The 25,902-nt window shown below is 40.1% G+C and overlaps 1 protein-coding gene across 3 annotated transcripts in view; it reads left to right on the top strand.

Annotated features, from left to right (window-relative positions):
• Positions 1 to 25,902, top strand: part of LOC137610873 (filamin-A-interacting protein 1-like) — a 45,186-nt gene that overhangs the window by 13,474 nt on the left and 5,810 nt on the right. Inside the window, exons 1-4 of one of the 3 annotated variants that reach the window (XM_068338765.1) lie at positions 4,942 to 5,096; positions 19,329 to 19,623; positions 20,232 to 20,396; positions 20,488 to 20,666. In XM_068338765.1, the coding sequence (XP_068194866.1) occupies positions 19,336 to 19,623; positions 20,232 to 20,396; positions 20,488 to 20,666 (632 nt within the window). In that variant the 5' untranslated portion in view covers positions 4,942 to 5,096; positions 19,329 to 19,335. Of the gene's footprint in view, positions 1 to 4,941; positions 5,097 to 5,141; positions 5,243 to 19,328; positions 19,624 to 20,231; positions 20,397 to 20,487; positions 20,667 to 25,902 lie in introns of those variants that run through there. The other 2 variants (XM_068338766.1, XM_068338767.1) reach the window with 2 other exon arrangements.

The raw sequence follows: 25,902 nt of genomic DNA on the forward strand, positions 1-25,902 counted from the left end.
ACAAGCAAAACCAATTACAATTGACTTTGAAGACTTTCAAGAAATTATTTCTTACTATGCAGCTTGTTACTCACTTAAAAGTCCTCTTCTTCTTCTCCTTTCGGCTTTCCCCTTCAGGGGTCGCCACTGCGAATCAGTTGCCTCCATCTAACCCTGTCTTCTGCATCCTCTTCTCTTACACCAACTACCTTCATGTCGTCTTTCACTACATCCATAAACCTCCTCTTTGGTCTTCCTCTAGGCCTCCTGCCTGGCAGTTCAAAACTCAGCATCCTTCTACCAATGTATCTCTCCTCTGGACATGTCCAAACCATCTCAGTCTGGCCTCTCTGACTTTATCTCCAAAACCTCTAACATGTGCTGTCCCTCTGATGTACTCATTCCTGATGCTATCCATCCTGGTCACTCCCAAAGAGAAACCTCAGCATCTTCATCTCTGCTACTTCCAGCTCTGTCTCCTGTCTTTTCCTAAGTGACACTGTCTCTAGACCAAACATCATCACTGGTCTCACCACAGTTTTGTACACCTTTCGTTTTATTTTAGCAGAAACTCTTCTATCACACATCACATCTGACACTTTTCTCCACCCGTTCCATCCTGCCAGTACACTATCAACTCCTTCCTAAAAGCCATGCAACACTCTATCTTTTTCAGCTTCCACCATTTCATCCTCTGCTCTGCCTTTGCCCTCTTCATCTTCCTCACCACCAGAGTCATCCTACACACCACCATCCTGTGCTGTTTGGCTACACCCTCGCCTACCACCACTTTGTAGTCACTGATCTCCTTCAGATTACACCATCTACACAAGATGTAGTCTACCTCCTGCCTCCACTCTTACAGTATAGGTCACCCAATGTTCCTGCCTCTTCTGGAAGAAAGTATTCACCATAGCTATTTCCGTCCTTTTTGCAAAGTCAACCACCATCTGTCCTTCTGCATTCCTATCCTGGATACTAAACCTGCCCATCACCTCCTCATCACCTCTGTTTCCTGCACCAACATGTCCATTGAAGTCTGCACCAATGACAACTCTCACTTCTAGGTATGCTCAGCATCACTTCATCAAAGTCCAACCAGAATTTCCCCTTCTCCTCCTCCAGCTCACATCCTACCTGTGGAGCATACCCGCTAACAACATTGAACATCACACCTTCGATTTCTAGCTTCAGACTCATCACTCTATGTGACACACTTTTTACCTCCACTACATTCCTAACAAGCTCCTCCTTCAAGATAACTCCTACTCCATTTCTCTTCCTAACTACACCATGACAGAACAACTTGAACCCTGCTCCTAAACTTCTAAGCTGTCTACCTTTCCACCTAGTCTCCTGGACACACAGTATGTCTACCTTCCTCCTCTGAATCATGTAAACCAACTCTCTACTTTTTCCTGTCATACCTCCAACATTCAACATCCCTATTCTCAGTCCTATGCTCTTTGCGTTCTTCTCTCTCTTCCTATGAACACACTTTCCTCCTCTCCTTCTTCGACCAACAGTAGTCCAATTTCCACTGGCACCCTGTAGGTGAACAGCACCGATGGCGGTCGTTGTTAACTAGGGTGTCGACTGATCCGGTATGGAAGTCATAGATCCGTTTCACATATTGATTTGGCAAAGTTTTACGTCGGATGTTCTTCCTGACAAAACCCTGTGTATTTATCCGGGCTTGGGACCAGCACATTAAGACACTGACTTGTGCCCTGTTGTGGCTACCCACTTAAAAGTCAACAGGTTAATTATAAAACAGCGAAGGTAAATAATTGTTCTTGTCATGTTGTCTGACTCAACCAATACATACAATTTTACACTAGACACAGATGATGCTATGTTATAACTCTTTTGTCATTCAGTGGAAAGAAAAATATTGTCATGGAAATGGGTCTTCGTTGTGGAGCTATTGTGTGATTTCTGTTTAAAAAGTGTCACACAGATTTATACATCACTAACTTTTCATCATCTTTCTGTGGCCTCCAGCCCTTTTGTTAAAAACATCTTTTGTCCCTTTGTGGTTTTAGGCCAAGAACACCATGTTCTTTGCTGTCTCAGCCCAGGCTGATCTCCTTTTTGCTTGGACAACACATTAGTATCTGTCAGCGCACCCAAAACTGAAAATGACCAGGGAGATCTGAGGGGTTGCATGCACGGAAGAGTTGGAATAAACCAGATTTGCTTATATTGCAGGAGTGTTATTACGACAGAAACAAATGTTGATTGGGACCTCAGTTATTGCATCTTGGGGGGAATTATCTAAGGGCAAGGTAGACTATAGAAACTAGTATGAAAAGTTGCATTGTCTTATTTTCCCATGGTCTTGCCAGATTTTTATCACACATCTTGCATTAATTAGCCTACATTACAACACTATTCATTCTGATCACATCATACAAATGTGGGAATGGCAGCTACTTCAACCAGCACAAATTTCTCATGTGATTCGTAACAACCGTAACCCAAAAGGGCCAGACATGACCACTGTCCTGTGGGCATTATATATACAGAGGGGATTCATAGCAAGTCTCTTCCTCACTGATTCCCACAAAATGACTTCATTTTGGGTGTGGGAATTATGGCATTCAATCAAAATACACTTCTCATGACCTCAGTTTGGATCGTGGTTCCTTTTCGATACCACATGTTGGGGGATGACTTCATATGAGGGGAGGAAGGTGTCTGTCAAATAGTTGTCCTTCTTTGTTTTTCTTTGCTCTGTTTCAGTTATAATGTCACATAGGAGACAGAAAAAGACAAATGTCTTTAGAGGCTGCTGGTGTAATCTCAGGTGACCATTTGTCTCCAGGTAACCATTTGGAATGCAGAGGAATGTAAGGAGTTCACAACCCACTGTCTGTCATCTGTACGTTTTGGTCTATTCATTCATCTATTATCTGTTTACATTTCATTGAACAAATCATGACATCATCCAGCTGCTATGTAGTCATGTGTGAACAAATCTGCTGTTGGGTCAGATCTCCATTGCAACACAGGAGAACTGACAGAAAGGGAGTCAATGTGTCCATGTCCATCTGTCATAATGCCTCAGTCAGTTCGTCTGATAGTTATCTTGTGTCTTCTATTTGCTTTGGTTTCCACCTCAAGATAAGAGTCTCTTTATCGTCACCATGCATACCTCTTTAGTAACCAGACTAGACTTTTACTTTAATTAAACCAAGACAATACTTCTCTTGTTCTGATTTTAAAATAGCCAAAAAAAACAACAACATTTCTGATAAACTACATACATTAATTACAGTACTACAGTACTTCTACCAGTAAATAAAATAAAAAATAAAAGTAAAAATTTACAAAATACATTAATTAATTAATTAATTAATCCATTCATCCATCCATTCATTCATTCATTCATTCAGTCATTCATCATCCGGGGCAGTTTTAACATAGTGTTGAAGCCGCACTTTTAAACAAATTGTGAACAGTCGCTCTTTTTTTTAAAAAATTAATAGAAAAAATAGGATGATGCTACACAGTCCTGGTCCTGAAGCCTAATTAGGATATCTTCCACATCGTGGCCAGCACATAAAATTAAATGTTTCATGTCTTTTTTAAGTTTGTATTTAAAGTTTGAATCAAATGTGAATGTTCATCTGGTCAGAATTTACGTTGATAATGCTTATTAATTGCTTACTTATTGCTTATTTTTTCATGATTAAAAAAATCTCCCTCTCTGTTTTGTTGATAAATCACACCTTATACAGTTATGTTGCCTCACAGCAAGAGGGCTCCATATTTGATTCCTTTCTATGCAGCATCTATATGTTCTCACTGTGTCTACATATGATTACAATCAAATGGATAGATCGATGTTTTAGTCGCATGTCTTTAATATTTTTTGTGCTAATTTTTTGTTTTTTAGTGCAGAGTCAGATTGTCTCTTTTGAGCTAGCAACATTCTTTTAGTGAGCTTTCAAATTGAGAGATAATCGTCTAAATTAAGCTTGTGTGGTGCCATACAATATTACAACATATTGTTTTGATTGACACATTGGTAAAATCTATTACTAATCTGCAACTAGTAAAAAGGTAGTATATGCATGTTTACTTTTTAATGCTTCTGTGTGCATGTCTAACCAGCAGTACTCTAGCAGCAAAGTTTACTATTCCCATTGATGCAGAGCACAATTACAATATCTCATATTTAGCTCACTGGCTGTGTTTTCTGCCAGCAGAGCCAAAAATGAATTGTAGCTGCCAAAGTCCTAGAGAATTTGGCAATGCTTAGGCCTCCTATGTCAGCAATTGGTGGTTATTTGGACCGCAGTTAGGGTTTGGGTGGCTGCTGTCACCGGACTTTCCCAGCATGAGAGATTGGCATGGTTCAGCTGTCTCCAAGGGTCAGCAGGAAGAGTCAGCTCTGTAGATGGTCAGCCAAAGGGACTAACATTCAGCTCCGCTCAGCTGCTAACAGTGCCTATGATGACAGGAGTGGATGGGTTAAAAATAGGAATCTACTTTTAGCCTCGCGACTCAAGTTAAGAAGAGTGGAGGGGGACAATGAATGATGTCGCCAAGTGAAAAGATCTGGCAGAGTGACAAAGGACACTGCACTGCACCTCTGCCTTTCACCTCAATGGGTAACAGCTTCTTTCAACCACTGACAGCGAGTAATGCCTATGTCAACCCCCCACCCAACCCCCTTCCTTTTATTCTCACACACTCTTCATTTGACTTTTCAAAAATGCATCGGAGGGAAAGAAAATGAGAGGTGTGTTTTAACTGCCATGACAGAAGCGGATAGGCTGTGGGAGTGAAAAAGGGAGGGTGTGTGTCTGTGTGTGTGTGTGTGTGTGTGTGTGTGTGTGTGTGAGAGAGAGAGAGAAAAGAGAGAGAGAGAGAGAGAGAGAGAGAGAGAGAGAGAGAGAGAGAAGCTGCAGTGCTCTGTTATTACTCTCTACCATTCCCTCTCTGACCTGTGGAGCTGAAAGGAGAGACAGAGCATAGCTTTAGGTGGCTCAAGTTGATACCACAAGTGGACCACGCATGCCAGAGGATACTAGTGGATACTTTTCTCTTCCCTAGGATTGGTGTAATTACTGCGTGATCAAATCTGGGGACGACACAACTACAAGAAAGTAAGTAGCATAGTCTCAACTGAGTTTCTCATAGGCGCTCATATTCTTTGAGTTACGGGGAAACAACCAAAGACAACCACATTCCTCTGGAAAAGCAGAGTTTATCAACTGTTCCATGTTTGGACTGAAATCTGGAAATGATTCAGGTACTGTACAGATGCCACTGCTTAGCTGTCATTAATTTATGAAGCTAGTAAACGCATCTTCAAACCTGGTGGAGTAAGAGCTCTTTCCACTGAATGAATGAACTTTTCCCTGGGAATATGCTTAATTCAGCTCACATTTTATTCACAAAATGATGTGGGCTTGCATGTTTATGCATTAATTGTATATAAATTACAAGACAAGTGACTGCTCTGGTTGATTTTAATGGCAATACAGCTTTGGCATTGTCACAGTGCATGTGTAAAAGAGTCATGAATTAAACATGTCTTAATTAATTCCATCTCATGTTTCTGTCTAAGAGCACTTAATGTAGAGGCTTTATGTTGTGCATGTGGGAAGAAAAACCCACAACTTCACCAACAATGTGGGATGATGGCCTGCCAACTCCTCTGCAACATCACGTAGTTCTAACTGCTGCATTCACTGTACACAGACAAAGTACAAATATACACACTGCTGTTTAACTCAAGAAGAATCTGAGGCCTTTACGAACTGGAGTAGGATGACATCTTTCATTCTGATTATTTATGGCCTCTAATGACGGCAAATTGAATTCCATTTTATCCGCATGAAGTCATTGGCCTTGTAGAGGAGACACACGGCTCCTGCTACCCGCTGTCTATTTGTCAAAGCCCACATCACCTTTCCTTACTGAACTAAAAAGAAAATGTGAAATGTGTCTCACTCTCAGCGAGGGAATGCACTGCAGGTGTTACTTATACACTGCTGTCAAAGATCCTTTCCATCAGTGTCCAGGGGCTCTGTGCAACCTCACCCTTCCTCTCTCCCATACCTCCAATCCTCTCCAGCTGATATGGCCTCTGTGCACTCAATGATATCACCGCTGACGCAAGACAAAATGAGCTGGTGGGCCGATATTTCTCATTAAGATTTTATATGCTTGCTCCAGTGCTATCAAAGCCCACCCTCTCTGGTTTTGGACATGTCCTGCAAAGTCTGTGCAGCTCAATAAGGCAAGTGGCCAGTTGAGAAAGACAGAATTGCAAATGTTGCAGTTAACAGTTGCAGCTTGTAAATTAATCAGTCGCACTCCTGTCCACTGTTAAAACTGAAACCAAGCTAGCTAAGAGTGGGCATTTGCCAAAGTAGCATTGATTCGAGATGCTTGAAATGTATCACTGCTTACCTCATGACATGAGTGCAGCTCAGTGTCACTTGAGGATTTGCTCATGCAGGAGGTGACATACTCTATGGTGATATAATTGCAAGTAGCTTGTGCATGAGATTCCTTGTAGGAAGGACTTTACATTGTTGTTTGGTCCACTTGAACAAGTAGCTAGGAAAGGACAGCCAGGGTGTGTTTTATAGTGTCTGCACAGTAAACAGGGAGAATGGTACTAATCTTCATCCATAGCATGTTTCAAAATAAGTGATTGAGAGACTATAGCCTTTTTAAAGAACATCAATTAAAAAAAAAAAAAAAAGTCCAGAAAAAATCTGAATGAGTAGCATTGAAGGATAAAAAGAAATATTTCGAATTTTTTAACAGACACCGTGCATTAAAGAAGATATTACTTTCATTGCTCCTTGACACTTTTATGGCCTCCTGCACACTATCAACTCCGTGACCCTATTACTTCCTTGAAATACTTGTGTGTCTCTTCTTGTGTGTTGCATGTCCGCGTGTTTTTATAGACTGATCTGTTTCAGGGTGTCTGAGTCCATGAACATAAGCACAATATATTTTGTGTGTGTGTGTGTGCTTGTGTGTGTGTGTGGGGGTGTTCTTTCTGCCAGTAGTTGGTGTCTTTACGTCTGGTGGGCCTCAACAACAGCTGCTGGTGACACATGCACAGCTCCAGTCATATAAGGGCCTCTGCTTGAATTCCAGAAATGCAGTTTAGACACATTTGGATATTTCGCAGACCAGCCATATTTAACTGGTGTTTAAAAATAAGTTTAAATCCATGGCAACCAAGGATCCTCTCAATATCAACTGAGATGGCATAGTGGATTGGTTGGTGACTGTTCTTTACATGAAATAACACTAGGATATATGATACTGAATTATGAGGTTCACACTCGGTATCCAAGGTGTTGGAAATGTTTCTCTTAAGTTCATAAAATGAATATTATTTTCCCTGTACAGGGGTCTTTTGACACATAAATCATCCATTGCACCATTGCATCCTCCTGAGTAAATGTGCTTGCGTGAAATTCAACAGAGGACAATTATTGAAGAAAGATTCTGGATTTCATTTAACCTGCTCCATGCATCCCATGTTTTTCTTCTCTCATTATTTCTCATTATTTCTCATATTTCTCGAAGTGAAGTGACTTCATCGTGACTCTTGCAATGAATTGGCGTGCGATGACAACAGCCACCCAGTACTGTTGTCAACATGCAGGGAAAATGCAGATTCTTTTACTGATAGGGTGGAGATAAGAACATCTGGTTGATTAACAATTCGTGCAGAAATCCACAAATCCGACCGAAATGTCTTTGTTAATGAGACAGAGTTGTCATTCTACTCCCTGTCTTTTCCCCACCTTCAGTCATGAGCTCATCTATTTGTACTGTACGCCTTCCAAAGATATAAGCAACAGATGAAAGAGCACATTCATGATGGAACACTAGACAACTTACACAACAGAACTAGGTAGTTGTGGTAAAGATTGCGTGCAGACTAGCTTACATCACACGAGACGTTGACATGTTTACCAGCTAAGGTCCAAAACAAATAGACAAACACATTTACACACACACACACACACACACACACACACACACACACACACACACACACACACACACACACACACACACACACACACACACACACACACACACACACACACACACACACACACACACACACACACACACACTTCAACCTTACATAGTTGTTAATGTATTAACAAACATGTAATTTAGACTGTAGACTCCTGGAGATTTAACATTCCTCTGGTTCTGTATCAGTTTAACCAGTTCTGAAAACAAATATTTGGGCTCTTAGCATCCCAGGTCTTAGCTGTTCTCTATGTGCTAGTGGCCAACTTTGTTTAATATTTGATAGTCCTCAAGCTTTTCAGTTGGTATATTGTGATTTGGTTGAGAACGAGACTTTACAGCCATATTTGTTCCTCTCCCAGGACCATGAATATTTGCTTAAAGTTTTTTGACAGTTTAATCCAAGTATTTTCAATATTTTATTTCAGTCAGGGCTAAAGGTCTTTATTTGCCAACTGGCAAACTATCAATGCTATCTATGGAGTTATTCCAACAGGATGGATAAAAACAGCTGCCTCTTATAGCATACGTACTACAGTGAGAATGGCCCAAACAGTGAACATTTTCGCCATTATTTGTAAGGTAGTAATAGACTGGTGATTTTCTCTCTTTCCCATATTTCCTTGCAATAAACAGATTATACTGACTGCTGTCAGTGTATTTATCACCAAATAAGACTTGTCCTTTGCTGTTATAAATGCAAAAGTTTGATTTTTAGGGCTTGAATGGGTGACAACAAAAAAACTGTCAGAGCACATGAAATTTAAAAGATGACTTCCCATTTTAGATCTGGAGAAAGCTTATGACAGGGTGCCCAGAGAGGAACTGTGGTATTGTATGAGGAAGTCTGGAGTGGTAGAGAAGTATGTTAGAGCGGTGCAGGACATGTATGAGGACTGTAAGACAGTGGTGAGGTGTGCTGTAGGTGTAACAGAGGAGTTCAAGGTGGAGGTGGGACTGCATCAGGGATCAGCTTTGAGCCCCTTCTTGTTCGCTATGGTGATGGACAGGCTGACAGACGAGGTTAGACAGGAATCTCCATGGACTATGATGTTTGCAGATGACATTGTGATCTGCAGTGAGAGCAGGGAACAGGTGGAGGAGAAGCTAGAGAGGTGGAGGTTTGTCCTGGAAAGGAGAGAAATGAAGGTTAGCAGCAGTAAGACAGAGTACATGTGTGTGAATGAGAGGGACACAAGTGGACGAGTGAGGTTACAGGGAGAAGAGATCAAGAAGGTGGGGGATTTTAAGTACTTAGGGTCAACAGTCCAGAGCAATGGAGAGTGTGGAAAAGAGGTGAGGAAGCGTGTACAGGCAGGATGGTACGGGTGGAGGAAAGTGTCAGGTGTGATGTGTGATAGAAGAGTTTCAGCTAGACTGAGATGGTTTTGACATGTCCAGAGGAGAGATAGTGAATATATTGGTAGAAGGATGCTGAGTTTTGAACTGCCAGGCAGGAGGCCTAGAGGAAGACCAAAGAGGAGGTTTATGGATGTAGTGAAAGAGGACATGAAGGTAGTTGGTGTGAGAGAAGAGGATTCAAAGGACAGGGCTAGATGGAGGCAATTGATTCGCTGTGTCGACCCCTGAAGGGAAAAGCCGAAAGGAAAAGAAGAAGAAGACTTCCCATTAAAAAAATAAAAAGTAAAATGAAGAAAAAATATTTTTTTTGAATATTAAAGTCAAATTATTGTATTATGGTTTATTTATCTATATTAGCGAATGAGAAGACTAGACAGTGTAGTCTATGCTTAAAGCTGTTGGAGTCTGGAGCTGATGGAGTCAGTAGGCATGCCCTGAAAATTCAAACTAACTAAACTAGTGAAATCGTCAAAGGTATGCAGATGCTTCTTATAATTCATGACCTGTAAATACTACTGTATATTCTTCTAACATAGCTGGCTTTAGTATAACGATGAGAAAAAATGATGAAAGGAAGGCGAGAGATCCTTAAAAATGTGTTATCAAAACCAGCATTTAACAAATGAAATCAATTAAAATTGTTGAATTCTAATTTACCGTAGTGGGCATTCAAAGACTTCATGGCTGACTGACCGTTTGACATTGTTCCATATCTGACCTGGCTACGTTTATATGTTGTCTTGCTGTTTCTATTTATAGAAGATCAGAACTCAATCTCCTCCTTCACCTACATGACATACTGGTGATATTAATTCCTACAGCTGATCTAGAGGAATCTGGTGCTTGGTAAGTCAGTTTCGGTTTATGGGTGATCTCATTAGATGAGATAAATGCTATTGCTGTGGGAATTACCTGATGCTACATGAGCTCCCATTACCCACCAAATTAAACTAATTGCAACACATGGCACTGATTCCTGCAGCTCCAGCCATCCATATGCTTGGAGAAAATGTTGCTTCAGAAGAATGAGATTGTCATGTCCTGATGTTATTTGTATCTAAAGTATGTCTCCTACACATATCAATATTCAGAAATACTTCTGTGGATTAACCTAGAGACCACACAAGTTCATAAAGTACTTCTTCTTTTCCTTTCGGCTTTTCACTTCAGGGATCACAGCGAATCAATTGCCTCCATCTAGCCCTGTCCTTTGCATCCTCTTCTCTCACACCAACTATCTTCATGTCCTCTTTCACTACATCCATAAACCTACTCTTTGGTCTTCCTCTAGGCCTCCTGCCTGGCAGTTCAAAACTCAGCATCCTTCTACCAATATATTCACTATCTCTCCTCTGGAAATGTCCAAAACATCTCAGTCTGGCCTCTCTGAATTTATCTCCAAAACCTCCAACATGTGCTGTCCCTCTGATGTACTCATTCCTGATCCTATCCATCCTGGTCACTCCCAGAGAGAACCTCAGCATCTTCATCTCTGCTACCTCCAGCTCTGCCTCCTGTCTTTTCCTCAGTGATGCTGTCTCTAGACCAAACAACATCACTGGTCTCACCACATTTTTGTACACCTTTCCTTTCATTTTAGCTGAAACTCTTCTATCACACATCACACCTGACACTTTTCTCCACCCGTACCATCCTGCCTGGACACGCTTCTTCACCTCTTTTCCACACTCTCCATTGCTCTGGACTGTTGACCCTAAGTACTTAAAATCCTCCACCTTCTTGATCTCTTCTCCCTGTAACCTCACTCTTCCACTTGGGTCCCTCTCATTCACACACATGTACTCTGTCTTACTGCAGCTAACCTTCATTCCTTTCCTTTCCAGGACAAACCTCCACCTCTCTAGCTTCTCCTCCACCTGTTCCCTGCTCTCACTGCAGATCACAATGTCATCTGCAAACATCATAGTCCATGGAGATTCCTGTCTAACCTCGTCTGTCAGCCTGTCCATCACCATAGCGAACAAGAAGGGGCTCAGAGCTGATCCCTGATGCAGTCCCACCTCCACCTTGAACTCCTCTGTCACACCTACAGCACACCTCACCACTGTCTTACAGTCCTCATACATGTCCTGCACTGCTCTAACATACTTCTCTGCCACTCCAGACTTCCTCATACAATACCACAGTTCCTCTCTGGGCACCCTGTCATAAGCTTTCTCCAGATCTACAAAAACACAATGCAGCTCCGTTTGGCCTTCTCTGTACTTCTCAACATCCTCAAAGCAAAAACTGCATCTGTAGTACTCTTTTTTGGCATGAAACCATACTGCTGCTCACAAATGTCAACGTCCCTACTCTTAGTCCTACACTCTTGGCGCTCCTCTTCTCTTTCTTCGTGCGAATGCACTTTCCTCCTCTCCTTCAATCAACAGTAATCCAATGTCCACCGGCGCCCTGTAGGTCAACAGCGCCAATGGCGGTCGTTGTTAACCCGGGCCTCGACCGATCCGGTATGGAAGTCATAGGTTTGATTCGCATCTTTGATTTGGCAAAAGTTTTACGCCGGATGCCCTTCCTGACGCAACCCTCTGTATTTATCCGGCCTTGGGACTGGCACAATAAGACACTGGCTTGTGCCCTCTTGCCGCTACATTAAGTTCATAAAGTACTTAGAGGTGAATATTTCACAAATTCCACCTGCTCAGCACTCATTAACACTGCCTGTGCTGAGACTTGCTGAAGCAAGGCCAGCATCGATGCATGTGTGTTTCTAATTAGTGATGCACTGACTTCTGAGATGCCAGTAGGAGGATCAGGTTGATGTGACATCAGGAGAATGCTACAAGATGAACCCTCCATCTACACAACAGGTATATGTGCTGACTACAGTGTTGCATGTCGACAATATTTTTTTTCACTATGGGGTTTTAATTAATCAATTAACAAATTTTCATCCTAAAAAAAGTTCATCTCAGCATTAAAGGAACAATAACCTTTGAAAGTAGATTCTAAAGGGAATGTTTCCATGTCACATTTTGCTGCCTGAACAGAAAAATCTTGCCATCCATCTCAAGCCCCGTGAACATAGCTGTTATATAAAATCTGACCCCAGGGGTCGTTGACCAGTTCTTGCTGGAACATGCCGTCCATCAAAATCCTGGAACAGACTGAAGATTAGTACCCTTGCATGGAGAGCAGGTGCTCAAAAAAAAACTTCATATAAGATGGATTGACATGTAGCTTCGAAATTCATCCGTGGCTACAGTTTTGATTGAAATTCCCATATCTTGGCGGGCAAGTTTGTTTTCTTTCCCAAGACGGAAGAGCTTCTCAAGCAATTTATCAGTGTCCTCTGCTGGAACACTGTGCCAAATGTTTCCATGCAAGAACATTTCCCACTCCTTATTTAGCCACATCATGTTTATGCTTTGAACATATTATTATTGTTATCTGTAGATTATGAATCGTCTATGGTAATTAATTAAATTACAATCAGACAATTGTCACCATAGCTTCACTTTTATTTTATCTCCATGTGAGGATATTCCACACCAGCAAATTGTCATTTAGCTGGATAGTTTAAGATAGTGTGTAAAGAGAGAAATCCAACCAGTCACTAGGGTTGGGACTAGTCCACCAGATCCCATCGTAGTTTGTATTTCCGTTAACCTCAGTGCTAGGGACCGTAAACTCATTTTAAAGTGATATATACTGTATTTTATTTATCAATGTAGCTGCAAGAAGGCACAAACCAGTGTCTAATTGTGCATTACAGAAGGTTGTGTCAGGAAGGGTATCCAACATAAAACTTTTGCCAAATCAAACATGACTTCCATACCAGATATATTTTGTTTATCGTTATGAAAAAATGAAGAATTTTTTTTTCCTGATGTCTTGCATCATCTCTGTGGTCAGGAAACTTTAAAATCTGCGCTAAAACAGCTTCCGTAACCAGTGGTCACGTGGGGTCATACGTCATCGGCAACACCCGTCGCTTCATCAGTCAGGGCAGCCATTGCAACACAATACGATCACTGACGCGATAAATTCGATAAAGTCATGTTTACCTGTGAGGTGAGTGGTTGTTCCAACACCACACGAGTTAGACACAACCCATCTTTCTTCAAAATACCTTCTGGAAAGCTTAGCGAGCAATGGAAAGCAAGGATAAACAGGGTCAAATGACCAAAGATCCAAGAATCTGCCATGAGCACTTAACCCCGGATGATTTTGAAAAAGATTTGAAGGTAAGATCATTTTCAGACAACCAATAGTATTTATTCAGAATCCCCAAGGTTTAGTGGATAATGAATTAATGTCTGGAGCTACTTGAGGTATTGCATGAATGTTTTTTTGACCAGATTATCACGCGATTATGGCACTCGCGAAAAACAAACAATATCAAAAGTGATAAACGGGTCATTTTCCTGAGAAGATCTGTGAAACTGAAATAAAACATACAAAAACAGCATATCAGGCCCTGATCCTTATATATTCGTAAATACAAATATTAATATAAACTAGAGTTGTTATTAACTCCACACAGTCCGACAGTAACATATGGCTGTTAGCTCAATGCTAACATAATATGGAAAATCCCGTTGACGAGCTAGCGCGTTAGCATCGGTAGCACGATTAATTTTTACATACACACAGTAAACCAAAACGGGACACTAACTAGTAAGTGACTCAAACAATATGTACATTCACTCACAGACTTATGAGCCTTCTAGGTACAGCAGGAAGACAAAGAACGGTGAGTGGAAACAACTGACATGACTACCTGAACTACAGCTAAGAACTACAGAAGCGTGCAGTGACGAACAGTGCAGCAGCTCAAACAGTCCACTGAAACTCTTAACCGGTCAGCACAACATGATCTGAGATGATTTCGTTATAAATGTGATAATGTTGGCTTGTTACGTTGTCGCTTGCTGCGTCTCCCCACCTATAAGTTCGGACCGCTAGCCGAGTTAGCTCACGTCTTCACATTTGTCCATGTCTCTCACTTGGAGCTGTTTTGGCTTCGTCAAACATCCTGGTTTATATTCTTTGATTGTGACAGACCTCACGTTGTCGTGTGGGGAACCCCGATGCCTTATTCACCAGGACCCAACTCACGAAGCCGGCGTCTACCCAGATGGCCGGATCGTAATGCCGAAGCGGCTTTTATCTTCGCGTTTATCTGTCCCACACACACACGGAGCAGATACGGCTTTATCGGACACAGCGGTTTGTGTTCTTGTGACAGCGAAGAAATAAAAGAAAACAAATGAAGTCTGATATTATTGTTTTATCATGGAATTTCCATGGGTTTCAGCTAGTATTTATATAAAGGCACTGATATGGATTCACCGTGATGTCTACAACTACATCACTTCTGCTGTCATGGCTAGTTCCGTAACTTACGATAAATTTTGTTTTTCCAAGTCCCCATTGATCATAAAATACATAAAAATGCCACCAAAACTTTTTTAAAATTATGTACAGTACTTCAAATACACACCTGGCTCATTTTGACTTTACTATCCCTTTAAATAACTGCATCCAAACACACACAGTTTAAATGAATTCCTTTCAGAAATTTTATTAACAAGCGTCACTAAAGCTATTCGCTGCCCTTCTTAGGTGAAAAATGTCACTCACGTTATTCAAGTGGGAAATTCATTGAACAAAAAGATGCCGAAAATCATAATATTTTACAATTAAAACTGGATGAGTTCTTGTTATTCTCTCAGTCTAACACTGGAAACGTTCATCGTTTTTGGTGATTATTCGCCAATTTATTATCTGATCAACTAAAGCTGCTGCATTCTGAAGACATGCTGAAGATATACTTCAAAAAACCAGCAGGAAAACACAAAAATGTCCTGTTCCCCCTTTCTTAAAGATTTAATAGTGTGTAATGAGGTGGTTTGAAACTGATCTGACTTGTGTTTCAACTGGTTTGCCAGTGTTTTTGCTATTGATGAGCATGTTATTCCTCTGGATGAAATGTTTAGAAGTTCAGACCCAAGATAAAAGTTGAATAGTGAACATCAGTGGTATTCATTAACTTGCTGAGCACCAGCAAAAATTTTATAGCCTATTTTTTTCCCATTGGAATGGAAGCATGTGTTTCTTCTGGTCCCATAAATACTCATATATGTGACAGCTGGACTTGCAAGAACCATGGGATAGATTTGGGTCCTGCTTTAAATTTAGGTTCAGGCCTTGACTGGGGCCTTCCTGGGTATTAGACCATCCTTTCATATTGGAAGGAACTATGGAATTGGATGCTGAGCAATGAAGAGCATTGTGCCAATGGTTTGGATGCCATGAATGTGTGTGGGCATTGTGGCGAGTTAACATCGACCTTAGAGTAAAGACATCATGTCTGCCAGTTCTCCACTATTTTCTATACAGACAACTGGGAATGCTACAAGTCGGAGTGGAATTCATGCTGTGTGAAACTCGTGGTCCACATTTGTTGTCACTACAATCTAGACTGTGATCAAAAAATAACCATGTATCAAAAATGTTTGAATATAGTAGGTTACAATAACATGGAGACTTAGTGATTATTACCATCTCCTAAAGCTGTCAAAAAACGTTTTCGGTATGAACCTGTGCAACCTAGACAAACTGTAATTAATATTTTCATCAACAATGGATCAAACGACCGGTGGTAATCTAAAAGATTTTCCTTGTAGTGACAGAACAATCAAGGATTATCAACCAGCTCCAAGCTACCTGGAGGGTTTTAGCTTCTCGGCCCATTAAATACACTAAAAGCTGAACAACCTTCTTGATGACAGCAGTAGACAACAGACAATGTTAGTAGCTAAGTCAGCTGAGACCTTCAGGCGTATTTCGAGATACATGTGGCAAAGCACCAAAGGAAGCTCAACTGTTGTTTGTCTTTAAATAATTGTTCAGACTTTTTAAAAAAAACTTTTCCCTGTAATCTAGCTCTCAGACATAACCACACACAATTTCACCCTCCTGCTTTCTCTCTTGATTAAATGTGACAAAAATGAGGCGAGTTGTCTGGAAACTTGTCTGGATTTTTTTTTTTGCATCACCTCAAACATTAAAGATAAACTGGGTGCTGATCACAGTGTCAAACGCTATGTCTTATTTAGGCTCCCTGCCAGAGTACAGTATTGCACAAAATTCTGCCTCACACCAGGTGGTGCCTCTTTTTATGACTTCCACTGGACATTTCTCTGGCCATTCAAACTTTCTGGCAGAGCATGAATGGAGGGACTACACCTGTAAGTCTGTTCAGAATGGTGCTGTGCTCCGACGTTTGAGTAAATGATGGGGAGCCCGCAGCTGAAACTAATAGTTATGGATAGGAAAGCAGGCGGTGTAATTAATCTCCAGCTAAGAACCTGGTCTCCTTGGAGCCAAGATGCACCCACTGACCTCTTGGAACTCAGTTAAAGAATTTTTTTAATGTGTTGTCAGTGTTTGTTCTACTCTGTTTGAACCCTGGCGCATTCATCGTTATCTCACACACTTCCCTCTCGTGTGCTTTTCGTGGAAACAGGTGGGATTCAAAGAGACTGCTTTCAAGCATCATTAAGGATTTGCTGTGGCCTTAACTTCACTCAAAACTATTACCGTTGAAGATAAACATTTTTCTTGATGTGAACCAAAACCTTTAATGGACTCCCTTGGAAACTATTTGACATTGCATACATTTAATTCCTCTTATGTAACAGTCAATTCACTGTCATGGCATGACTTCAAACTAGCTGGACTAGTTTGACTTAGTTGTATAGTGAATGTTCTACACCTTGAGCCTCCTCGATTTCAGATTGTCACGAAGTGAAATATCTGGACAGAATTAGATGCATACTGTTGCACCATATATATTGTGGACAAGTAACACAGTTATGTGTTACTTGTATGCTATTGCATGCATCCAATCGTGTGCTTAAGGGAGAATTCATGACATTTTGGCAAGCTTGCTCTGTGTGTCTCACTGCATGATTCAGAGGTCAGGGTGCTATGATATCACCAGGGTGCTACAGTGGGGATTTCATGGGGTTGGGCTGGGACGTTTCTGTTTGTCATTAAAAAGTGTTGTTGATGTCATATCTGTAATCTGTTACGAAGCGTTCATTGTCTCAGTTGTGTTTTTGCACCAAACACACAGACAAATCGAACACATCTGTACTGTAATGACCCATAGCTCATTTTTGAACTTTTGTTGCAGGGATTCCCAAACAGGTGTTGGCTTTTTTCATATAATTTCAAGAAATTACTTGCACACGTTTGTCTTAAAGAGGATAATACAAACAATACAAACAATACAAACTGGCGATGCTTTTGACGACTGCATGGAACACCCCACCCCACTAAAGGGTGAGGTAGTTGTTGGCCTATCACCTGAAACATATGTGCTGTCATTGGAAATACATGAAAAAAGGGCAGAGAAGTAAAAAAACATGGTTTAGATCCTTGAAATATGGATTCTAAATTAACTCAGGAAATGTTTGAAATGTCTAAAGGAACAAATAAACAGTTTACAGTAAGACTTAACTGAGTGCTGATTAAACAGTCCCATTGTCAGTTTAAAGTAATTTAGAAACATAGTTCACTGACAGTAATGACTATTTTTAAATTAAAAATACAGCTGTTTTAATCTGGTTTATTTTAATACACTCTAATGTGTCCCTGAATCCGAATTTCATTCATTTAAAACCAATGGCCTTTCACACATTATAGTGTCTGTGTATGTGAATGCACACATCACTTCTTGAGGCAGGGTTTTTTTTCTACCTTTTTGGTTAGGATGTTGGCAGTATGGGTGTTGATGGTTAACACAATCATCAAACAGCAAGAAGAGGCCGTGTTACAACAACAACCTTGGCAATTATTATTTTTATTTCTTGTAAAGTTGTCTGTGGCCCCTTAGGTTCACCCTGCATGCTCCAGTTTCTCTCCACGCTACAAAAACATGAGTCAGTGACCCCAAATCCAGATCATATCATAGACAGAAGTTAAGTTAAATTGTTATTATTATATCTGAATCTGGATGCAATTAAGTTACATCAAGTTCCTTTTATTTATATGAAGCCAAAATCCTAATGAGTCAGCCTGTAGTGACAGTGGTGAGGAAAATCTCCAGGAACCATTAAGCAGATCCAAGACTGCTGGTGGGGGAGGCCCTCTGTGATGATGGGATGGAGTGAGAGAGAAAGAGATCGACGAGAAAACAGATGAGGGGAAGAGGGAAATGGGGGACAATGAGGACACATTTGTGCAACGGGCATAAATAGAAAGATAATACAACAACAACAGCAATCACACTACAACTACTACTGCTACTACTACTACTACTACTACTACTACTACTACTACTACTACTACTACTACTACTACTACTACTACTACTAATAATAATAATAATAATAATAATAAAAACAACAATATAAAAAATTGTAATAATGACAATTAGTACATAAAATAACTTTGCAATAATGATAAAGAAACTCAAATTGCTATGAATGTAAGAATGAAAATGAGTCTTTGATTCATTTATACTGAATGTACAGTTAAATGTAATGATATAATATGAGCCTGGAATTTCTGACTTTAAGGTCAGGAACCATTGAAATGGATCAATGGTTGAATGAAAAACATTGGTGGGAACTAAACCAATGTTCTCCTGGTAACATACTTTACAGGACAGTCACGCGCCTCCACATGACTTGTGTCATTAGAAATGACTTAATGTAAGATTAAATTTAGAATCTGACATTGGCTGGATCTTTTTGGGATGAGGACGAAACATTTGGCTCAGACTTCTAATTTCAGCAAAGAAGGTTAAAGCTATCTTTACACCAGATTAGAATAGCACATGACAATGTGTCCAGTTGCAACCTTGTATTTGTAGCGTACGTTTATATCCATGATACTGTGCATATCATTGGATGAAAGAGGGTCAGTAAGACAACATTTAAAATTGCTAAAATGTATTTCCTCTGCTCTTGGTGCAGGTAAAGCATGAGGTCCAAAAGCAATGGGGTGGAAAGCCCGGTTAATGGGGTGATCGGGATTCCACAGGGTGACCACGACATCAGCCAAGAACAGGAAGTGAGTCTGCCTGTGAAGAGCCTTATGGGTAAAGTTCAACAAAAAGAGGGTGAGGATAAAGTGGAGGTCAAGGTCATCAGTGATAAAGAGAAGCTGCTTATTAAATCCCCATTGGTTAGAGAAGAAGAAGAGAGCATTATGGATTTGCCAAAAGTGGATCTACTCAAACTACTCGGCATCATGGAAGGAGAGGTTCAGGTGAGTTGGATTTTGCTCCCTAAGTATTTGTTACCCCTAGGACCTTTGACCTTTAGTAATAAGAAGTGTGATATGATAACACATGAATGGAAAATACCCCATACTATTGTCTGATTAGTTTTGACTGTAATTTATAACAGAGTAGCGCCATCTTGTGGACGATCATGAAGAAATTCAAAATTTAAGATATAAATTCTACTTGAGTTCACGCTTGAAACATTAAAAAAAAAAAAATTCACAAATTTGTATGAGAGAAGTCTTTCTCTCTTCAAATCAGTTTCCATAGTTTTGTGAATGCACATTCCCCATAAATCCAAAGCAGGCTGATCATTGGCTATAATCTACATCTCGTTGTTTGTGATTCTTGTGGAACCCTAATGATTAAAAATCTGACATTTTTTACATTTCCGATACTGATAATGTTATGGTCATAGTAAACCTAATTTCATTCTCGTTTGAGAATTACAGGAGGAATCTCCTTTCATACCCATTTATGATACTATCGCCAGTTAGCAATGAACCTGTTCACCTTTGGAATGATCTGGACAGATGTTTTTTCAGCATTCCACAAGTGTCTCAGCTTTTGTTTTATGTCTTACTTATTTTAGGCTAGAGAAGATGTCATCTGCATGCTTAAGTCCAAGCCCATTGCCCCCGTGTCACATTGCAACCCTGTGGTTCCTGGTTCGGCTCTCCAGGCTCTGCAGAGGGATAGCCTCATCTCTGGCACTGCTCCACACAACCACAGTGTCGACCAAAAGCCTATGATTGAGGTAGTTAATGTTTAACCCATGCTAACTCATGATCTTTATTTTGTGATATTAGCTCATATGATAAATTCAAGTATGTTTTGCCCATACCCAGCTGGAGCATCTGCAGGAGAAGCACAGGGATACATACAGGAGGATGCTGGGACAGCTGTTGCTCGCTGAGAAGTGCCACCGTCACACCATCCAAGAGTTGAACACAGAAAAACGCAAACATGCAGATTACATGAACAAGAGCGATGACTTCACTAACCTTCTGGAACAGGAGAGAGAAAGGTGAGGAAGGAGAAGCACGAGCATTTAATCGTTTGATGTGTGAAAAGTTTTTTTCATTTGGTAAATGTTTGCCTGTTTAACTCCAGAAAGTTTTAAATATATTTTTCTCATACACAAAAGAGAAATTAAAAACTGAAGTGAGAGTGTACATTTTTACATTAAAAAAGCAGTTTTTTTGGTTTAACAAAGTTCAAGAAAAAATAGGCATTTTTCTGATGTAGATGTTCGTGATGGATTGGGGGAGCTAGTAATGGATGACTCACATACCTTTGTTTGACAGTGAGAGATATTGAGCTTGTGGAGGAATGGGAGGAGGGAACCTGTAGCTGAGGAAGGAGTTAGGCTCTTTGCTGTTGGAAAGAGGTTTTTCAGGGGCAGAGAGGAGTGGAGACAAGGCCACTTGATGGGTGAGCAGGAGGAAAGACTGAAAGAATAAAGGACTATGAGAGGGGTGAATCTCCCATGACATCATTTGTGCAATGAAGTCATCACTGAGGTTGTGACCTGGCTCAATGGACGAGAGGAGATGGGGATGAGTAGTTTGGTGAGGGTATCTCCATTATCAGAGAGGGAATGGTTACATCACGTGTGTGGAGGGCCTCACAGACATTAAACAGCTCAGGCTGTGAGTGTGTGCTGTGAATGTATATGAGAGAGGAGGCCCGACGACTGAAGATGAAAGAGTCTGATTGGCTCTTCACTTGGTGGAAGAGGAATGTGTTGTAATTACTGTAACACCTCGCTGTCTGTTCTCACGCAACGACTCTGAGATATGGGATATTACCCTTTATTATATAAAGTGTTTGTAATTTAATATAGTTTTAGTATTTATCATGAAAATAGGTGTGTGAATGAAAACACTGAAGACATTGTTTTATACGATATTCTTGATCTTCTGAATTGTAACTTTTCATTTTCTGACTAATTTTTACTTTATGCTTTCCCAATATTGCCTGTTCTTACAAATATACCAATAATACTGAATAATATCAGCGAATAATATTGAAGCACATTGAATTGTAAGGAAAACTATTTCCATATACATAAATGTATACATCTACATACTGTATCTCCAAGCCTCCATGGTCAGTCATTATCATCTTAAAAACTCACTTTTTGATTTCTCTCAGTGTCATCTTAACACTCTCTTTTCACTCTCATCCTATTGGCACTATCCTGAAATGGTGTTAACTAGTTAATCCAGTTTCCACTGATGATAAGTACTCCTCTTCCTCATTCATAGTTGCTATTAGTAATTATTCTTACCTATTTCTAGTCAAGATTTGAACCGTGAACCAACTAATTCAAAAGAAATTCTGTTACCACTGAGGCATACATCTGTACATATTTGCAAAAAATGGTTTCTCAAATTGGGCCAGCAAGTGGATGACACATTTTAATCCCATCGGTTATGCATACACATACTATGTATGTATTGGGTCTCACTCATCGGGTATACATGCTACACATGCTGCATTTCAAGATCTATCAAAACTTCAAACAATTCATTTTTATCACCGATCCAGCAGAGGCACTTACTGCCCGTCTTCCCTGAGTTACTGCAGAGGAAACAGACCATGGAAGCTAAATCACACTCATGACAGCTGAGCTGCTATTGCACCCTGAAGAGGCTGGGAAATGGGCACCACTTTCATTTAGCATTAGAACACTTCCTCTGGCTGGTTTTATTGGACAGGGAAATACTGTAGTCAAAAAACTTTAATCAACAGTTTGCTCCTGATCGGAATTCAAAGCGCACTTATTGCAATATGAACATGGCTTCATTTTGGAATTTATATTTTCCATAAGGCTATGCAATATGGGTTTTATGAACCTAAATATGTTCTTTTGAGGATTTTGTTTGATTCATATTCAGTTGAATGTCATTCCATATATATATATGTGTGTGTGTGTGTGTGTGTGTGTGTGTGTGTGTGTGTGTGTGTGTGTGTGTGTGTGTGTGTGTGTGTGTGTTGGTATATATATACAGTATATGTATGTATATATGTGTGTGTGTGTGTGTGTATATATATATATATATATATATATATATATATATATATATATATATATATATATATGTATATATATATATATATATATATACACACACAGTATACATATATACATACAGGTATGTACGTATATACAGTATATATAAAGTATAAAACTGTGTGGAACAAAAAGCACAGATGAGTACTGAAATGCAGAGATACATCATCACATGGAAGTGATGCTTTTGTATTTTCATTTTTGCCTGTTGCTATCTTAACAACAGTAGCTGTGACTCAATAGTCAGGCCATTTAGTTTGAGCTATCTGAACGCTTGATAGTCTGCATTCAGCTCTATTGAACCAGTGCTGCAGAGATTTTTTGAATTTGTATACTTTACTAATCCCCAGAGAGAAATTGAGAGCACACTCTAGTTTTTTGAACAAACACATACATATACCGGCATGTTAGTATGTACAAGCCCCTGTAACACACACCAACACACACAAGGGGGCCTGTATGCATGCAGGGGAAGGTAGAGTGGCGGGCAGCTCCTACATGGTGAGCTCCCAATGAGCAATTTGTAAAGGGGGACGGCACCTTGCTCAAGGGTGCCTCAACAGTGCTCGGGAAATGAGGTGACACCTCCCACTGTCAGCTCGCACTCCAGGTAGCTGGGCAGGAACGGGAATCGAACCGCCAATCTTGGAACACTGGATGACCACTTCTACCGCCCTGCCGCTTTACTGCTTTAGCCACTGCTGCCCCAAGATGTAGATGTTGAAGTCCAGCTAATGTCAAAAGAAATGTTTTTATTATTTATTCATAAACCAAATTTAATCTGATGATAGAACAAAATGTGTTGGGTTTACCAAAGCATTGCATTTGTGCTCAGGGGACGTGAATACTTTTTCATGGCAATCCAACTCGACCTGCCAGTATGGCATGGCTATTCAAAAGCACTGAATGTGTCATCATCAAAACCTTTAAACACTAGGAACAGTAAGCCTAGTGTTGGCACACATGACACAAATCATTTGATCACTTCATCCTCAGTTTGCATGCAAAAGAGAGGTGACCTCCTTTTTAAGCTAGGCAGTTTACATCAGGTTCCTTAAGCTATGCCTGCAATGGAGAGAGTGAAGGAAATGAGCTATCTGTCAGCACTTGAGAACCCAGAGAGTAAAAAAAGACATGGAACTGACAGAAACAGCTGACACAAAATCTTAAAATGCAGATGAGCAGAAAAGCAGATTAAAAACATCTCTAATAACGTAACATATTTGCACCAACACCTACAAAGAAACATGCACATATTATGTCTGGTATACCTGTTTTGGCATTTTTTCTTTCCTTCAGGTGAGAGAGAAGCATGTCATCATTTTATCTTTATCACTGTGATTTCCTTTAGCCATCTCAGGGAGAGTGAAGAAAGAAAAGTCAAAGGTCTTGTGCCAAACATCTGCAGGAATGCAGGGAATGGGCACAGGAACAGGAGATTCTGACTGGTAGCCATCAGTCATCAACACTGTTTCAGACAACAGAGCAATGTAAATGTCAAGGAGTTAAATATTTAAGTGGCATGGTGGAATGTGCAGTGATTAGTGGAGGAAGAAGTATCATTTCTGAGCTTCAGAATGCAAAGTCAGGAAAAAAAGAAAAGAAAATGCATACCTAAACCTACAACTGATACGTCTTGTCAATTTATGTATGTATGTGTGTGTGTGTGTGTGTGTGTGTGTGTGTGTGTGTGTGTGTGTGTGCGTGTGTGCGTGGGTGTGTGTGTGTACGTGGGTGTGTGTGTGTACATGCGTGCGTGGGTGTGTTTTTACTCTCTGTCTTTAAATAGTTCGACATCCACTTTACTTCTGATTCCCCTCTTTTAACACAACATCAGTCTTGTGTAGTGCACACTATCAGACTTTCTTACACAACACTTAATTCTTTTCACTGTCAAGACAGGTCATTATTGTACAACACAGTGTTTTGACAGCTTTCTGGCAGGACGTGCCTCCTTCAGTCCTCAGCTTCTCGACATAGTGCCTGTGAGCAAATTCCCCATGAAGCATGGGATGAGATGAAAATATGCGGTGGTTGGGTTATGGATTGCACCTGCATATTTTACTTATGAAATATTTTCCTTTTTTTTTTTTAAAGAAAAGAAGTAGTTGAAACCCTGATTCAAACAATTTTCTTAAACCCTCTACACAAGTGAAAATGTTACTACCAGGAAGAGTAGCGTTAAATTAAAGTTTGAAATAGTAGAAGCCTGTAAGCCTTTGTTTCTTTATCAAATGTACAGTAGTTTATTCCTTATGGTGTTACATTGATGCCTACTGTATTTCCAGTTTGTTAGTTTAATCACAGACAAATTCCACTTCCATAACAGTTTTGGGTTTTGCATAAAACTAATTTTAATTATGTAGGCCACCAATGATATCTGACTTTTTGATATTGAATTAGAAGAGCTGCTATCTGGAAAATCATTTTTGATGGTGCCTTCAGCAACGAAATTTTCTTGATGGTTCACTACAACTATTTGCTGTCATTCACAAACTCAAAATCAAAATTTACAGTTTGAAATTTTATTTAAATGTAAGACCATGAATATAGTTAATAACTATAACTATGAAGCTAACATATCCTCACAGATCTTCTCCACCTCTTGGGAGACATCCATATCATCTGTGTCTGGGTTCCTCATTATGAGTTGACATTGCAAAAAACCATGTTGAAATCTAGTTTCCTCTCAAGAGGAACTAAAACAGACATTCTCTAATGTCTTCAATGCCACTGAGACAAGAATTCAAGGCAATATCTCATGCAAACTGATATATAGGTCAAACTGCAACTTAGTGGTTTTGGAGAGAAACTGTGAACATTTCATTACTTCATTATTTGAGCAATGATTGTACATCCTTGGAGGAAAAGGTCTATAGACCTGTTATTTGTCTGTTTTAACTCAAACATGCCATGTTTTGTAATGAAAATTGGGGGGAGTTTTACAAAACACTCCTCTTGTGGCAAAGGTCCCACCCCCTTCACAGTGTCCACAGAAGAACAGCACAAACACATTCTCATACACACATTACTACCTTATATGGATGAGGTGACATCACCCACTAGGGATCTGGTGGCGCGGCACTGTATTTATTCACCTTTCATTGTCATGATAACATGCTTGGAATGTGATGGTGGAAAATCTATGAAAAAGGAGGTCTCCACTGCTTTTGCTGCTTATGTA

The sequence above is a fragment of the Antennarius striatus genome, chromosome 17, assembly GCF_040054535.1.
Source record: "Antennarius striatus isolate MH-2024 chromosome 17, ASM4005453v1, whole genome shotgun sequence".
In the NCBI taxonomy this organism is placed as follows: domain Eukaryota; kingdom Metazoa; phylum Chordata; class Actinopteri; order Lophiiformes; family Antennariidae; genus Antennarius; species Antennarius striatus.